The sequence below is a fragment of the Melospiza melodia genome, chromosome 3 (genome assembly GCF_035770615.1).
Source record: "Melospiza melodia melodia isolate bMelMel2 chromosome 3, bMelMel2.pri, whole genome shotgun sequence".
NCBI lineage: Eukaryota > Metazoa > Chordata > Aves > Passeriformes > Passerellidae > Melospiza > Melospiza melodia.
In genome coordinates, this window is record NC_086196.1 from 50,834,809 (window position 1) to 50,853,982 (window position 19,174).

Sequence of the window (19,174 nt, forward strand, 5' to 3'; positions counted from 1 at the left end):
ACTAATAAAATCCTTCTCTAAATAACTCCCAATTAACTTTCAGCATTCAAAGCCTAAAGGACAAGCATCAGATACACTGAAAAATTTCCAAGGATAGAAATATGTGCTAAATATCCTGATACAAAAACAGCAATCTTTTAATTTCAGTAGTTCAGAGATATTGTTTTGTGACCATTTAAATATTACTTCTCTGAACTGAAATTATGATATGGATATTTCCAGCATACATGAAAGAGTAACTCTGTTCATTATTGATTATATTTAGATGCACATATAAGTGCACAACTAATGGAGTTCTTTATGATGCCTTCCTGCTTCATGAAAATGAGAGAGAAACAGCAATAATAGCAATTGAGATTGTAGACCCAAACTCCAAATGCAATTTATGAGTTAAATTCATATTTATTTATAGCTGTCTAGTCTTTTCACCACCAGATGTATAGTACACAAAGTACTATGGCTAACTACTACTTCTACTAGCTGAATATGTTGGTCAAGAGCTATTCCTAGATTCTGCTTTCCTCTTCAGTGAGCCAGGTGAATTTTTCAAACTCTGGGTTTATTTTCTGCAGACAAATCTGCTGCTCAGCTCTAGTAGACATTTTCCATTATAACTTCCATTTGTCTGGCTACAAAGCCTAGGAATTCACTTATCAGTACTTTTCCCCATTATAAAGTTCACAGCACAGAAGGGTCTATAGTGATTAAGAAGCCATAAAAAAAGTTGATGAATATTCACTCTGCTTCTTAAATTAATTTGATTCAATGACCTTTGCTTTGCATTGAACTGTGTTCCAAAGCTAATTTCAAATTGGATCACTACCAGCAAATCTGGATTATGTACTCAAAGAACCCAAACCTCAGACTCGTAAGACTTGCATTCTATAACTCTCCAGTTAGAGAACAGGAACAATACCCAGGGACTGAAAACCCCTGACTTTGCACTGGTTCTGGCTGGCTGTGTCTCATTTAACAATCAGAGACTACATAGCCCATAGAATATCAAGGGTTATGGAACAACCTAAACCCTCATCCTACAGACACTTATGCCTGGGCTTAACTTTACAACCGCATGTAAAAGTTTCTTTGATTTTAACTGAACTAATCACAAGAAGAATGCAAGTAAGTGTTTGCAGGATCAGGGTTCAGCAGGTCATGGATTGTACTTTTGGAGTATTTACAATGAGTTGCTTGTGGATGACTTACAGAGAAAAAAAGCTTTACAAGAAAACATTTCTAGATAGCAAGCAAATCCAAGAACTTCACAAATGTAAAGGGCAAAATTTGTGACTAATTTATTTCCCAAAATTATTCACGGATTTTTGCCACATGCTAACATCAGGAATCTATGAACAGTAGCACTCCTGCTGAGCTAGAGAGAAGCAAATTTCTGAACCTCGAGAAGCATTCTGAATCCTTTGAACGATTTCCCAGATGTTTGTTTGATTTCATTTCTTTTTTGTGGCTCTCAGTTGTGGAGGCCTATAAGCTGTACTTAACCAAGGAATAACACCATCTATTTGAAAAACACTGAGATAGTATCATATAAAATGTCATCCCTGTGAAAAAGAGTATTTATTCTACATCTCTTCACTGAGCCCAGAAAAATGCCTTCTCTGCAGGCTAAATACCTGATGCAAAGAAGAACCCGGAGGGAAGCCAGCTGGCTTAAGCTCAGCCAGTGTGAAATGAAGGTGACACATGCTGGCAGACTGAAGCACTTTGAGGAATTGGCAGGAACTTTCACTGGCTCTCCAGTTGATGGCATCTGTCCACCCATTGTCCGAGTGGCTTTGCAATCAGCTCGACTGCAAATTTTCCAGGCATCGTCTTGTTATTCTGTATTTGTGCAGTGCCCAGAACACTGGTAGCCCAGACTATACAACTATAAACTGCTGTGAGGCAAACAATTAACAACAATAAGCACAGTCTTTCCAAGCTCATCTCTGGCTGCAGGTTCTCCATAATAACAACAGGTATGACATCCTCTATCTGTGGCTGCACCAAGGTTGCAGCACTTCCTTACTCAGACAAAGCATGTGAAATTGATCATGTCTTTGGCCTGCCATGATGAGGAGGACAAAACCTGGCATTACTTTTGAGCCTCAGTCAGAAACTATGTTCAATAATGATATTTTACTTTGTAAAATAAAGTCAACCTCAGTGAGATGTGCAACGCTCTTCTACTGGTGATCAGTTCCTCTGGTCTCAGATAAGCTATGCTGGTATTTAGAAACCATGAGTATTGAATGGACTGATTATCAGAGACAGCCTTTTTCTCAAAAGAAGTAAACAAAGTAATTATTTTTTGCAGCAGGCTAAATATACTACATGGTAGTGCATATGAGACTATTTCAGTGTTTTTAAATATGCAATGTTATTCCTTGTTTGAGTACAATCTCTAGGCCTCCACAACTAAAAGCCCTTGAGGAGGAAATTTTTTGCCCTTTTGCAGGAGGTTACACAAAAAAGCCTTTTGGAGGCTAAAACAAAAATATTTTCTTCAGAAAAATATACTTAATGACTACATCTTGTTCATTTTCCTTGACAAGTTAATTAGGCTTATTGCTTGACACTTTCAGTCATAATTCAGCTGAGTAATGACTGATGTTATTACTGTATTACGCATTAAGTTTTTCAAAATGTTAGTAAGTGGGAAGGCTTGCACTGGCTTAAGTTTTCACAAGCCCTAGCCTTCTAAGTCTGCATTTCAAAAAGTCACTGTTTGATGAAAATCACAAAATTTCTAGGGTGATTTATTGTAAGTACAGGATATTTTCATAATTGCTGGGAATTGAAAATCCCCACTGAACTCACAGTTATTGAAGTGCTCATTTTATTTGAAAACTGGAACACTTCTCCAAGTGACTAAACACAAAGAATAAATGCCTTACCATTGCTGTTCCCTCTTGAAAATATAGCTCCAGATATACATTCAATCTGAAATGAAAATATTTATTTTTCCCTGTCCACAGATTAAACATGAGAGCTGTTTCTGCCACATAATCAAGGAGAATTTGTATCCAAGTATGAAAACACAACAAAACAAGAGATCCATTTTGAAAGGAACAGTGTTACAAATCCATGGCATGTTTTTATTCCATTTACTCTATCAGATTATAAAGGAGAAGCCCTATACCATGTGCCTTTGAGGAAAAAGTGTCTTGTTATGTGACTCCCACTCACTGTCATGATAAGATTCAGGTGTCATTTTTCATTATGATTACAGCCCTGGCACACTAAAAGGTTTTCACCTTTTCCATTCAGTTAATATGAGCTTTTCTTGACAGCTTTTAGATTGCAAGATGATAATGATTGCAGGCATTCTGGCAGAAAACACTGAGGTTATTCTATATCAATCTTCCCTGCTGGTGTTGGTTTTTTTCTACTGCTTACACAAGAGCTACAAGCCAGTTGCCCCACATTATTATGAGATATCTCTCCTTTGTCTTCACTACAACAGGCGTTATTTCAAGATTTCTTAAAAGTATTTACTGAACTTGTAGTTTTAAGCATCAAAGTTTGTTGAATGAGGCAAATTCTTTAATTCCTTTTAGGTTCCAGTGTGATCAAAATTTCACTCTGCTTATTGTAGGATTTTGTACTGGGCATAGACACTACCTCAGTATCCTACAGTAATATAATTGGAGCTGTTTTAAATGGGTCTGTGGTATTTTCACTGTAAACTTTAGACTGTCTTTAAAAGAGGGAAGGTATCTTAATTATCTTAATACTCACATGTATTTTCTGCAGAGACCTTGTTGAAAGAAACAAAAACGTTTAAAAAGTACTGCTTTGCAGTTTCTTTTGGATTTCTTGATTAGACTAATCTCTGCATTGAAGTATTTCATAAATTCATTTCCTTCTTTGTCTCCTTACTATGAGGAAAAAATATAGAAGGAGAGTAAATATAATATTATGGATTAAATGTAATTGTACAACTGGTGTGAGACAACCTGCTGGGAATCCAGCCAGATACAGGAGAACATTCTCCCTTCTGGGCATGTTCTCCTGGAGGTGTTCCACTCTCACACTAATAGCAGGCAAAACTGCTTTCCTTAAACATGTGTTTGTTTGGAAAAGAAGGACAGCAACAAGTGAGGTGAGAAACAGAGCATATATTCTTTGGCACAGCCAAATGCTGTGAAGCAAATTAAGTCAGTGTTTATTAGTTCTACTATAGCCTTTTAAAATAGACATAATATTATAGGTTAATATTAAGTAGAGCAATGAATAAAATGCTATTGCTGAGACAGTAGCACCACCTTTAATTAGCAAGCTTTTCTCTTTTGTTAGCTGTGAAAGAGTTGTGTCTTTCACTGGTATTTTCCTAGTAACACAATTGCTCTCACTGTAATTTTATAGGCAAATTTGCACATAAAGTAGCTCTTGGGTTATGTGCTTGAGATTATTTTTTTCAGATATTAATATTTCTACTGTAAGTTTGTGTGATTATTCATTTTGATAAAAAATTATTATAAACTGAGGCAAAATTAAAGCAGTATGAAGAACTGTGGCCAGATTATTATTAATCAAATCAGGATGAGGAGATGAATAGAAGAGGCTATGCAGGAAATCAGCGTGATCTGCAGAGCCTTGAAAAATAACTTGCAAGATTTCCTCCCTCTGGAGCTAAAATTCCCACTGGGAGACTAAACATCATGAGGTTGTCCTCCACCCACTGATCCAGCCTGTCAAGATCTCTCTGCGGAGCCTCCAACAGAAAAACACTTCCATCTAATTTAATTTGGTGTTATCTGTGAACTTACTGAGGATGCACTAAATCACCTTATCGAAACCATTGATAAAAGATATGAAACAAGACCAACCTCAATACTGAGTCCTGGGGAATACCACCAGTGACTGGCCATCAACTGGATTTAGTTCCATTCTCTACCATTTTTTTGGCCCAGCCATCCAGCCAGTGTTTAATCCAGTAAAAATTGCATCTCTTCAAGCCAAAAAAGACTCATTTTCTCCAGGAGACTGTTGTGGAAGATGGTGTAGCAGTCTTTACTGAAGTCTAGTTATTCAACAACCACAGCTTTTCCCTCATCTTCTAAGCAAGTAATCTTGCCATAGAAGATTAGGGTGCTCATGCAGGACCTGCCTTTCATAAAGCCCCATTGGCTGGGCCTGATCCCCTGGTTGTCCTGCACATGCTGTGTGATGGCACTCGCGATGATCTGCTCCATGACTTTCCCTGGTACCAAGGTCAGGATGACAGGCCTTCCCAGATCATCCTTTCAACCCCTCTCATGGATGGGTGTTACATTTGCTAATTACCTTCTGGTAATTCTGGGACTTCCCCAGTTAACCAGGACTGCTGGTAAATGACTGGAAGTGACTTGGGAAGCTCTTCTGGCCAGCTCCCTCATTACTCTCACTGCACCCTCCCTGAGCCCACAGACTTGAGGGTGTCTAATTGGCATAGAATGTCACTAGCTGTTTCCTTTTGGATTATGGGGGCTTCACTCTGCTCCCATCACGAACCTCCAGCTCTGGGAGTTGTACCTCACTGTTGAGCCTCACATCCTCCCTGCAGACCCCACCATGCTCCAGGCAGCTCCCCTCCATCAACTCACCACACAGCTGTTCAGTTCTGCCACCACTTCACTGTCATAAAGCTTCACACCAGATCTGAACCAACATTTCCTGGTCATAGCCATTATTTAGGTAGTTCTGCTCTGTACAGAGCCTTTTTGCCAAGTACCTCTTGGTAAATAAAACAGCACAGAGCTCAGAGCAATGGTTACAAGCTCATTCAAAACAGCCAGCAACTTCAAGTGGTTGGTTGACTACTCAGAGCTTTAAGATTCAATAGCAGAAAGGAGTATTTTGAGTATTAGCTCATGCAGCCAGAAAGCTGGTTACATCATAAAAATATAATCCTTTTAAATCACAGCTCAGTGGAGAATGTTACATGCCAATTGACCTAACAATTTGAAGCTCATGGGAAGGCAGGCATGTGTTAAAAATTTGCATTATGCCTTATCTGATGCCTTTAAAAAAAAGAAAGTTTTAGTCATTCAAATGTTTAAGAATGTGAAATAAGGCAAGATTAGTTTCTACTTGGTGTTGGTACCAGACTACACTGAAGAAACAAAGGACTATGTAGAAACAGACTAAGCTAGATGAGGTAGGGCAGTGGTGGTACCTCAGTATTTTAGCTGAGAAATTCTCTGGCACCTTATAAAACCTGATGCAGTCATAGTCAAAAGTGGAACCACTGCATGATAGAATGAACCTCAAAAGGAGAGGCAGTTAAGCCTCTATCACTTTCCTTTTCTTTTAAGATGCCTTTGAAGTGAGACACTTCATATGATGGCTGTTTGGCTGTGGGTGTTGCATCATTGTGGTTTGACTGCTTCCGACTATTTCCCTTTAACTTTGGAAAAAGATACACTGCCAACAACCAAAAGTAAACTGTACTTATCCACATATAATTCCCCCATACCTTAAATCATGAGTTTGCCTCCACAAAACATAAACTGTTCAGGGTCAGTGCAGGATTATCCCATCAGAAACACAGTAAATAAAGCCATTACAATAGGAAGAGAATTGGGCAGTTAGAATATTTTTGTTTCTCTTAAGTAACACAAAAATTAAATAAACAGATGAGTTAAACTGCTCTCATGCATGATTTGCAGGAGAAAATATTAACTACTTGAATACCAAGGTTAAACTAAGCTCAAGAACACCCATAGCTCAAAACAAGAGCTGAGTCAGTAGTAGGCTACGAAATTAGAAAATAACTTGTACTTTATATTTAAGGAAGAGTTTTAAGGGATTTTTTTTGTTTTGTTATTAAGTTGATTAACTATACAAGGGACCTCTGTCAAGACATTTCAATTGAGTCATAAATTTCTAAGTTTGACTTAAACTGTACACCATCAGAGTACCATGATTACTAGAGCTTAGGCCCTGGATGGAAAGTGCTGAGTTTTGGATTTGGGCTGTGAAGAAAAGGTTGTGGGGAAAAGGGGGCACAAAGAAATCAAAATCTGTCTCACAGAGGCAGTGCAAAACTAATTTGGATCCTTCTTGTGCCACCGAATAAACCCTGGACAATAAAAACCTTTCAGATACTTCTTAACTCAGTGCTATCAAAACCCTGAAATGCTCACCTTTTTAGGAGAAATGGTCCAGAATCAAAAATTGTAATGATAATCAACTGAAGTGAAGGATTGCCAGTAAGGACAGAAATAGGAGTGAAATGCTGATCTTACATTACAAGTAAAAACCTACAGGAACATGAATGCAATGAAAGCATGCTGCTTCCAGCAAGGCAAACTGAAATCAGTATTTCAGGAAAACAAAATATTTAACAGTGAAGAACTGTGCTATTTAGAGAAAATTAAAAAGGGAGACTTTCAAGACTTTTAGTAGACTGATTTACTACATCTGCACATTGACCCAAGTCAGTATACTGTATTACTGCTCGAGGCACTGTCATTTCCAAACTATACTTTCCCCTCTCAAATTATCCTTTTGCATGAAATGAAGTATCAAAACTGTAGGAACGTCAAAAAAACCCCACATCATGTTAAAGAAATGGAGAAACTTAAGCAAACCAAAATACAATGTAAACAAAATTAGTGGTCTGACTTAAATTGACAAAACCATAGCAACCCAGTAAAGTCTGAAAATCTAGCTTCACATTGTGTCCCTTGCTGAAACTTGTGTGTCATTTACTCATTTGTTAGTTTTGTGGGGTTTTTTTTCTGCACAAAAGATAAGGGTACTGCTAATTAAAAAATATTATGTGATCAAAATGACATTGCCCAGAATACTTTAAAAATGTTTCTATTTACTTTTCATATTTCTTGTCTGGGTAATGAAAATCATATGGCAGGAAAATAAGATAAATTCCCAAATCAGGTAAGAATACAAAAATCTTAAATCTTATAAAGTACTATCCAAAGATTATGCAGCCCTCACACACAGCAGAGCCTAAAGCACAGACTTCTTGCTTTCTATGCATACTTTTTAAATAAGAAAAGGATTTGCCCAGGAGACAAATTATCTGAGTAGTCTGGCAGTGTCTCAGTATGCTACCAAGTCTTGCTTTCTACACACCAAAGTCCTTTTCTTCCAGGTTGCTTAGAGCAGAGGCAAGACTAGCCTTATAAACAGGAAGCTTACAGGGGTAACTACACCTCATTTCATCATACTATATGTTTTGCTTAACTAGCCTTCAGGCTAAATCCTTTTAAACGCTCTTGATCAGCTTATGTAGAAAAATGAATTCCTCTTTAACACGCCGGTAATCCAAAGTATGGAAAAAACTATTCAAGACCTTACATCACAGAGATTCCATTTTACTGTATAACACAGAAGAAAATAAAAGGTCAAAATACAAATGTTTGAAAACTCTGACTGTGAGAAAAATAAAAAACCCTTTTGTTTCGATAGTATGTGACATTCTCTATAATCCTTTCTGAGTTCAATTTCATTATCTCAGAATAACCAGTTTCTGAGAAGGATCATAACCGCAAGTAACCTCAGAAAAATGCTTTGGCTTTAAAAAAGGACTAGAAATCTAATGGGAAGAATTAATATTATTATTATTATTATATAACTTCCAGTCCAAACTAAGAGATACAGGTGGCTTGGATCGTCCATACAAACATTAGACTAGCCTTCAGCTTCAGATGCTTTATATTAGGTTACCTTAGGATGTGAAGGTTTAAATTAGTGGGAATTTTGCTGCTGGTTCCAAGGGACACTTATCTGCCACAATTTTGCCTTAACAAGGTATCAGTGCTTGCCAAAAACTGTTTCTTGGTTTACTTACAAATTATTGCTAAAAATATTTGGCTTAACATATAATGGGTTCAAATTTTCAGGTGGTATAAATCAGTGAAGCGGCAGAACCATGCCAATTTAATCCACTTGAGGATCTACCTGTAGGGTTTATCCCATTTAAGATCATTCATAGCAGTAAAGTAATTATTTTAAAATCTTCCTGGTTTTACATGGCAGGTAGTCAGAGTGGTTTCACCAAGGGCTACTGCATTTTTGTGGCTCTAATCAGCAAATCAAGCAAACCCATCCTTTCAGAAATGTATTATTCCTTAAAAGTAAGACTCCAATTAACCTAGTTTTTTTCTTTATTCAGTCCTGGCACCATTCAGAAATTATATCCTATATTTAAATTTAGACAACACAGGTGCAAACATGCCTTTGCAAGGCTGCTTACAATAGAAAAACCTGAATAACAGTGATTCATTGCTATTAAAAAGTTGATTCATATTAGCTATTCACACAACTTTGTGTGAATACTTGTACAAGCTCATCTTTCAAACTCCTTTTTTTCAAAAAACTGTCTAAAGTAAATCAAATTTATTTCCCTCAATGTAGTGCTTTCATGATAAGAAATAAATTTGCCCTTTATTGGAAAATGTACTTGTGCATTTAGCCTTGCAGGGAGAGAAAGAAAAAAATAATCATCTTAACACAACTGCAACTGGGAAGTAGCTTCTTCCCCATTACTTCTACAGACACGTACTTATTCCATGCTGCTGCAGAATAGGAGATTCTTCTAGTTAACCTATATATATTTAAGAAATTTTGGTATTTGCCTTATTTTAAAATAACACAAGGCATTTGGAAGTCAAAGATTAGGCAACCTAACATGAGAGAGAGCAAATCAACGTCATACATATCAATTATAACAGGCTTGCATTGCTGTAGTGGTTTTTGACTAAAGCACACATAATGCAAAACACCATAATGTAAAAAAAGGAAAATCAATATACCATTGCATAACTTAATGAAAATTAATTTATCAAGTAGGAGCTTGCAGCATCGAAAATTCTTGTTAACTATTTCACTTGTATCTTGATTTTGGATAAATCTTTATTACTGTACTGTATGAAAGCACTAGCAGTTTAGATAAGAAAATAGATATATGCAATCTTAAAAACCTTCACCTGCCCATTTTTCCTCTAAGAGTCCATCAAGCAAATGTTTTCCAAAATATTTAGCAAAAGGTAGGAAAGATATCACCAGTAAGTGATATCTTTAACTGCAAAACTTGTTTCTTCAACTTCTGCTCTGCTATAATGTCCTCTAAGTCAAGTTCTTTCCATTCAGAAAAAAACCCATAAAATCAAGTAACCATCCAAGCCTGTAACTATGCAAGTGTTGTGTGAAATAATTTGTTGAAGATGGCTAACTTTCCACTGGTTTCCATGGAGTTGTAAATAGCACAGAATAATTTGGGTTAGAAGGGACCCTTCTAGGGGATCTTCTCCAGCCCCCCTACAATAAGCAGGACAGGTTATCTTCTCCAGCCCCCCTACAATAAGCAGGACATCTTCAACCAGGTCTTTTGATTAGCTTCTATATAGAACACAACTTAGAGTTATAGCTAGTTGTTTTTTTTTTAATTACACCTTGTAATTAAATTTATTTCATGACAGAGAGCATTGATGTGTGTTCACTCAATATGCATTTCAACACTGATGGGCATAGTCTGAGAATTGTCTGAATGTTTCTTTGGCTGACCAAACTAGATTATTTTTCATTACATGAAAGATCTGCACATATTATTTACTTCTTTTTGGTTCTTTACAATGGCTGACAGTGACTTGTAATTCTCTCATAATGTGCAATATCACTAAACCTGCTACTCCTCAAGTTATTCAAGCATACTAAAAGGCCATTTCAAAAATTAAGGAAGTCTACTGACTTCTGTGAAGCTCAACTATCCACAAAGAAGATCTCTCACCTGATTAGAAAAAGTGTAAAAAAATTAAAATTCTAATAAACACCATTTTTTCCTTTCACAAAGAATCATTTCAAGAAGTATTATTGTGAGGTAAACTGACAAAGATACTCTTGGAGAAAAGTAAGATGGATACATTAATTACACTGATTTGAAGATGGAGGCCAATTTTCCATGGATTTTGCTAGAACAAGGATTATGAAGCACAGGTTAAGTTATCCTGGATATATTTGCTGATCTCCCCCATATGAGAGCAGCAAATAATAATTCCAGTAAGTAAATGTGATGGCCAATAAACTACTGATTAAAATTAGCCTTACTTTCTCTGACAAGATCCCAAGACCCACATTGACTTACACTGCTCCAAAGTCAAAGACTTCAGTCAGTGGCAAATCAATACAGTGGTATCTAAAAGGTACTCTGTTTTGATACAGGGTAAGGAATTGCTTTCTAATTTACTGTAGAGAATGAACAAAAGCACTGGAATGCATAAGCTTAAATTTACCCGTTTCACTGACCTTGAAGCTGGCGCCCTTTGAACAAATCCTTTGTTTTTGTTGGGTGAGCTCTGGCACCATTATCACATTTAGGTTGCTCATATCTAAAGAACAAACAGGGAGAGAATAAAACCAGCCAAGGTTAATTGGATCAAGAATTAATTAATTTCAAAATTTGCAATCCTCATACCTTCTTGTATTTAGGGAATAAGCCCACATTTTCATTCAGAGGGCAATGCAAACTTATCTATCTTTCACTTACCTCAAATAAACCATCTTTATTCTCCTGGAGTTGATAACAAACTAAAAAAAAAATATTCTCTCTTGTAAAACCCATTCTACTGGCAGGAAAACTAAAGAACTGCTATAAATTAATACAAAATAAAAATTATTTTGAAAAATATACAAAAGAAGCCCCACAGAAGTAAAAAAAAAAAAAAAAAAAAAAAAAAAAGATGCTGTCTCCCCCCTAACAAAAAAAAAAAAAAAAAAAAAAAAAAAAGTCATAAACAATACCACACACAGTATTCATGTTGGGAAACACCAGAGAAACAAAGAAACAATACCAAAATACCAAAATCACAGCAAGGCAGGTACTGTAGTTAGGGACTACTGCAGCTCTAAAAAGTTTAAGTAAGAAGGGTTATGTTTTGAACAAGAGTGCAAAAGTGATAGCATTTCCAGAAAGAAGATAATTGGGCTGGGACTACTTAAAGTGAATTGTGAAGGAGACTGAATCTCCACCTGCTACTGGAATATTCTGGTTCTTCTATGCTTGTTGAGTTTACTTAAAGTCATTTTGTTAGTCTAACTGTTAACAAGAAATTCTGCTATTTGTACTTCCAACAAACAGTGACTTATGCAACACCACTAGCAATATATTTTATGCATGACTAGGAGGCATAGGAGGAACATCTGTTGCTGAATCTCACTTCCTTTTCCATGTCCCACTATCAAAGCATGGTGGTTTTTCACTCACCTCAACAGAGTCTCTTTCTGAGAAATTTTTTACTTTATTGTCCTAAAGGAGACTGAAGTTGCAGGACTTAGCAGGTAGCACTTCAGAGAATGTTTCAATTCTCAGTTAAATGAACATGCATCGTGTCAATACATGTGTGTGCACATATTGTTCACTGAATAGATTCTAGACTCTTTCATAGTTTATATAACTGAAGTTCTCCTACTCCAACTTCACCAAAAGCACATTTACTGCATGGCACACTTAGATTTCTCATTAAATTATACTAATCCAATTTTTTTGGAACAAAATATTTCTAAAAACATTGAATGGTGGCAATGTCCTGGATTCAGGTCAGACTGCTTCTAAAAACAATGCCTAAATATTTTTCTCTTAATTATTAGGCAGCAGAGAGAACAGCAGTAATATTTTTTTCCTTTGAGCATTTAATTTGTTTCTATACCACCCGATGAAACTGACTACTAGCCCACCAAGTTTTGGCTGCTGCAAGAAGGTACAGTATCGTTTTTATGGACATGGGAGAGCTACAGACTCTTTTTTACCCTAAAGAATGGCAGAAATAGAAGGTGCTTTGATAACAGGGGTTGGATTCAGATACTTGATGGATGACCACTTCAATCAGCCAAGAAAACAGTGAAAGGGAAGTCTCTGAGCAATACCCACTAATGCAGTATCTGGCAAACAGCCTGGCCCCGGATTAATCTGATACCTGACTCTGCATTCCCCTCTTTCTCTTCCATTACTATGGCTGCTCTGTGCCTACATTTCATTTTTTGGCCTCTACTCTTCTACCCTTTTGGCTGATATTTTTGTTAAATACACACATAGTCCATCATATACAAACTAAATCTATAAAAGCCCAATAGGTGTTAAAATGCTGCAATGTGAAAAGTCTACGTTTAACTCTTTAAAGAAACTGAAGAAAGAAAACAAGTCATTTAAAGTTTACCATACAGGAACACCCATACTGGTAAGAAAAACAGACTTGCCTCAGTTTTCGTGAAGAAAGAGTGGGAACGGGATAGTATGTCAGAATGGAACACAGGTTAAAAATAGTGTAGTTAAAAGACATCCCAAGTTACTCTTTTGAATTTAAAAGGGGAAAGAATCCCCAGCAGTGAATGTATATCTAGAATTGGGAAGGGCTTAGGAAGACTGCTTTATACCTTTGATCAGTCTGCTGGGAAGCATTGAGATTTACTGAGGTGTACAAAGCAGAAGAGGATGGAGGCTTCCACAGGGATTCTAAAATGAGGGCAGCTTCATGAAACAGATGATCTATGTTCGTTTTTAAGTTTAGAGAATCTTGTGCAAGTTTGGGGTTTACTCTGCACGAGATCCTAGTTGCTAAAAAAGTCACATGTCAGAACTCAGCCTCATGGTCCCCACTGAGCCGAAAGGCTGAGGTTCATGCTGTGATTTCCAAGAGGCATTGGGAGCCAGCTCGTGAGGAACACACCAACACTTTTGTGGGAATGGTTGTTTTTAGCCTTTAAATGCATTACCTCCTTTTAATCCAGATTTATTCCACAACTTCACCTATTTCTTTTGTTTTACTGTCTTAAATGTCCTAGAAGGGTTCTTCATTGGCATACCTTCATTTTAACTCTAGAATGAGTTTCTTTTTTTCGGAAATACCTTCACTGACAAATGATTTGTCTTTTTTTCAGATGACAGTGTATTAGAAGGTGAGTGTTAATAACTTCCCTTCATTTTGAGAGTCTTAATTAACATGATTGCCATTTATTGAGGTGTTCAGAACCTTATAATATGACAAATATCATTCTCATGAGTACATTCAAAACAAATAACAAGCAGAATGTTGAGCTGCTCTGGCAATAGCTTTCTGGATCTGTCTATCCTTTCAGTGTTGTCCCTTACCAATTTGACCCTTATCTGCAGTACAGGGATTTCAGTATGCTACGCACCCATCTTGCTACCAGGAGTACTAATGACATCAGTTCCTGCAGTAGAGTTTTAAGATCCTTCAATTTGTACTTTGAAGTGGAAAACTGAAAGACAGTACACTAAATTTTGCACAAGCCCCTGACTGTTTAAACTAGGAAGGACTCACATATTCCTTCTTTCCATTCTATAAGAATTATAAAAAGACAAGTGTATATTCCTCATTTTATTCTGGTTCCCATTTAGTTCCCTCTCCCTGAAAAAAAAAAAAATTCATTTTATAAATACAGAAAATAAAATTAAAACCAAGAAATAATTAATGGGATTTCAGCCCATCTAAATATTTCTCAGAAATGAGGTCTAGACATTCCTCCTAAACTCCAGGCAGTAATCCCACCTGCTTGTTTACCAAGACTGTAGATTCCTAAATACACCAGTCATCCTTTATTTAGTATGAAATTCCTAAAACTGAGTACTCTCCTTACCCATCTGTGCTCAGAAATGTCCTCTTTGGGGATATCACTAAATTTTACTTCCGCAGAGCTTCACTGAGGACTGACCTTATGTAAATGGTCAAGAACATAGCAGCTGATCTTTTTAGTATCAGTCATCAGGCAGAGCACTTTTGTGTCTAAACCATATGCATGGAAAGATTGTATCCAATTTTCCAGCCTTTCAACCTTGAGACATGCATCACAGTGAAAGGTCTTCCTGCTGCCTCTTCCCCCACAGCTGAGCGACTGTGTAGTTGCCAAAAACAAGAGCCCAGCAGACCAAACAGGGGAAAAAAAAGGGACAGAGACTAATTCTAGGTCCATAGGTGATTCATCAAGGGGTTGAGAAGGCCTAGAATTCCAGTCTGTATGACAGCAGGAGCCAAAATGGCACATACTGCATGCACACTATGCATATTAATAGGAAAGCAAGGTGGTTGATTTTGAAGGATCATCACCTTCAGTTTCATAAATGGTTCATCTTGATGTGCAGGATGTGGCAGGAAGCCCACAGAGATGAAGAAAGTGCACCTAACAAAATTCACATTTAAAAAGAAACGTGCAATTGGTCAGCTGGTACAGGAGGAACAGACACTGTTCAAGTGCGCAGGGATGGGATTGGGAATCTGGTAAGGAGCATGAAGGCAACAAGAACTTCCTACATGTGTATCAGCAGCAAAAAGAAGACAAGGGAAGTGTGAGCCTGCTGCTGGGTGGGATAAGAGACTTTGTGACAAAGAACAGAGAGAAGGCACAAGTACTCAATGGCACCTCCTCCCTGTTCTTTACTTGTAAGACCAGTCTCCAAGGAAACCCAGGTTCTTGAGAGCAGTAGTAAAGTCTAGAGCAAGGAAGACTTATCCTGGGTCATGAAGGATCAATTCAGGGATTGTTTGAACAAATTGGACATACATAACTCCATGGGACCTGATGGGATGCACCCACAAGTGCTGAGGAAGCTGGCTGATTTTTGGGCCGCTCTACTAAGGTCTGAAAGATCTTACTGACTGGGAAAGGTTCCTGGGGACTGGAAGAAAGAAAATGCCACTTCTGTGTTCAAGAAAGGCAAGGAAGAGCCAAATAAGCCAGAGATACTCACCTCGGTTTCTGAAAAGGTGATGAAGTAAATCCTCCTATAAGCTACTTCAAAACATATGAAGAAGAAGGTGATTGAGAGTTGTCAGGATGGAATTATGAAGAGGAAATCATACATAGCCAAGACTGTAGTTTCCTGTGATTCTGCAACTTGCTCAGTGGATAAGGTGAGATGGGTAGATATTATTTATCTTAATTTTAGCTATGCTTTTGACACTGTCTCTGAGCACATTCTCATAGACAAACTGACGAAGTATGTACGAGATAAATGAACAGTGAGGTGTGTTGAAAACTGGCTGAACAACCAGTTTCAAATAGTTGGGATGAGCAGAAATATTTCAGCTGGAAGTCAGTTACCAGTGAAGTGCCCCAAAGCTTGTCTATTGTTAAACAATTTTGTTTAACCTCTTCCTTAATGACCAGGACACTGGGACATGGAACAACATTAATAAGTTGCCCTCTCATTCACAGTGGGAGAATCAGACTTATCTGCAATGTTGTGTCCAGCGCTGAGCTCCCCTAAGAACAGAGACATGGGCACACTGGGTCTAGCAAAGGACCACAAATATGATTAAGGGACTGGAGCATTTGGTATAGTAAGAAAAGAATGCTGACTGTTCACCCTGGAGAAGAAAAGGCCCATGGGGGATCTTAATGATGTCTCTAAGTATCCAAAGAGAGGAAGATAATGAAAGGGAAGTAGAAAATAAACTGGACATAGTCCTGAGCAATCTACTATAGATGATCTTGCTTCGAGTAAGGGGATTGAGTCAGAAAACCTACAGAGATCTCTACCAATCTCAACTATTTTGTGACCATATAATAAAATTATATCAATAAGAACTAAAACACACACAAAAAAGCAAAAACCAAAAAAGGAGAAAAAAGAAAAAGAAACAATACCACAAACCCTCCCCCAAAAAACCCCAAACCAAAAACCCACAAGAAGAAAACCCAAACAAAAACAAAAACAAAAAAAAAGATAAGACCCCCAACAAAACCCAAAACCCAACAAAAACAAAACCACAGCAGAAGCTGCATTGCTTGATGAGCACAAAAAGATGGTTTGGACTCAAATTAGGGAAGAGGAAATAAAATTATTTAAGATAATAAGGATTAGGACTAAAAAGAAGAAAGAGTGAAAAAGCCTAGGGGTGGAGAACAGAGAAAGTGCATAAAAGGGCGTATCTGGAATCTCTAGAAGTCACCTTTAGATCCTCATACAATATGCATAGTGATCCTACAGTTTCAGCATCAAATTTAAACTATTATGTTTTGACCATTTATGGACCTCAACTTGTCAAAAACAGTTGATCAACAGTGACTTTAAGTGATAAAATCAAAGAATCCTTAAGGTTGGAAAAGACCTCTAAGATCATCAAGTCCACTTCAGATGGCACTGTAATTGGCATAGTCTAGACTATAGCATAAACAGGTAGCAATAGCTCAACACTTGAAGAATACGTGAAAAAATCCTCCACAAGAATATACTATTTTACAGCAAGCGGCTTATAACGCAGGTTTCTTTCACAAACCTTATGTAAATGATAAAAAAGATTTTGCTTAAGTTATAAAAGAGTTATGATTGTATCAAGATACTTCTACTGCTTGCCAACTCCGTATGAGTTTCTATAGCATTCCTACAAGGGCCAAACCTCAATAACCAACCTAAATAACATCCTTTGGAACCTGATATGTGCTTTGCCTACATCTGCACTATGTGGCTTACAATAATTTACCATGTATCCAGTTCAGCTGAGATGACTGAACTCCAACCTTCTATTAATAACACACTAAAATGATATTTCCTAGCTATGGGTTCCCGAGGAGTTGTTCCATCAAAGGCCATCATATGAAATAGTTGAGGAGGTTGCTAGAAAAATAACAAAATAACTAAGCATTTCTGAGGTTGGATGTGGTTTGTGTCATAGACCATCTCACTTGCCTCTTTTATATTCAGGATAAGGAGTGTGAGATTTCCTCTGGGATCATCATTATATGCTTCAAGTCTTGGATTCCTAGCACAAAAAAGGAGTAAATAATAGGACTAGGATGGCAAACTGCCTGTGTCATTGCAGTGAAAAAGTCTATGGCCATCTGGCCTTAATTTTTGATGTCTCAAAGTACTTCACTTTATAAAAAACCTGTATGACACAATTCCACCAGCAATAGAAATCTACATGATAGTTCATGGACACCAGGGCATGTTCTCACCACAGCTTTTGAGAACTGAACGTGTACTCCCATACCTGGTTGAGGTACCGGGGATGGGACGTCCCGTATCCACCAGCACACACCAGCAGTAGCCCGTGGAAGGATGGCACTGCACTGGCTTGTAGAGGCCGCCCTGAGCACACTCTGGAATGAACACATTGTCCTTCTGGGGCTGCTTTGCTTCCTCCAGGGCTGACTGAAGTTCTTGGTCACATGACGATGCTTTTGGATGGAAAAGAAAAAGTACTGAAGAAGATAGATGGAAAGAGCTTCTCAACTTACCAAACAGATTTTATACCTTTCTTTGATTGCATGTAAGGATTTTCTTTGTTAAAGCTTGCTACAGCTCAAATACCAGCTACATTGGTTTAGGCTATATATTTTTAAAAACTTTAGTTTCCTTTTCATGCAGCTGCTTCATTTTATAGTCCTAATAGTATTCTGAATGCCCCCTTTCCTATACTTGATGTAATCTATGGATAAGCATATACTTTGTGACCTTAAAAAAATCCTCATGCACTCCCCTAAGGAGTCCCTAAAGAACAGATCCTATTCAGAGGCAACAGTAAAAATCCAGCTGCCTAGGAATCCTTAAATGAATTATTAATCTAGATATTCATTTGATGTTTATACTCTGCTCGTTATCTCCAGTTCTGAAACAACCTCTTAACACAGTGAGAATTCTTCCACGTTCTTTTCTGGTGATTCTGGTGTTGGCAATGTATCATTTGCTCTGGAAAGCGAAGACCCACGAAAAGAATACATTTTTATGTCATGGAATCAGTATGTCTGAAATCTTCCAGAATGTGTGAAAAACTTACATATCTATACATTCTCAGCCTTTACATGAAACTATGAGGCAAGGGGGAAAGAGAAGAAACCACAGGGCCTGAAAAGGTCTGTCAGTTTACACCATTCAGTAAAATAACACCTCTGCTGAGGATTTTTGGTCACTAATAAACTGGTACATGTGAAAGTTCAGAGACAGTAAATAAGAAAGACTATATATTCAAGCCATTATTTTTCCAGGGAATTTAAAATCACCTATCATGTGAAATTTAGATTGTTAAAAATACATTTCTAAATAACTCCCACACTATCCATTAGGAAAAAAATATTAAATATTTGAAAAGCAAGAAGCACTCTACAGATGTTCAAATTACTAACAGGAAAATTTCAAGCCAGTAAAATTTCAATCACTAACAGATTCTCTTCAGTTAAAGAACAGTCATTTTAATGTTACAATAAAAAAAAAAAA

General features: G+C 37.3%; 1 protein-coding gene across 6 annotated transcripts in view; it reads right to left on the bottom strand.

The window, feature by feature from the left end:
* SMOC2 (SPARC related modular calcium binding 2) overlaps positions 1 to 19,174 on the bottom strand; it is a 138,081-nt gene that overhangs the window by 23,887 nt on the left and 95,020 nt on the right. For all 6 annotated transcript variants that reach the window (XM_063151709.1, XM_063151707.1, XM_063151708.1 and 3 more), the window contains exons 8-9: positions 17,952 to 18,138; positions 11,251 to 11,333 (exon numbers count right to left, since the gene is read on the bottom strand). In XM_063151709.1, the coding sequence (XP_063007779.1) occupies positions 11,251 to 11,333; positions 17,952 to 18,138 (270 nt within the window). The remainder of the gene's footprint in view (positions 1 to 11,250; positions 11,334 to 17,951; positions 18,139 to 19,174) is intronic.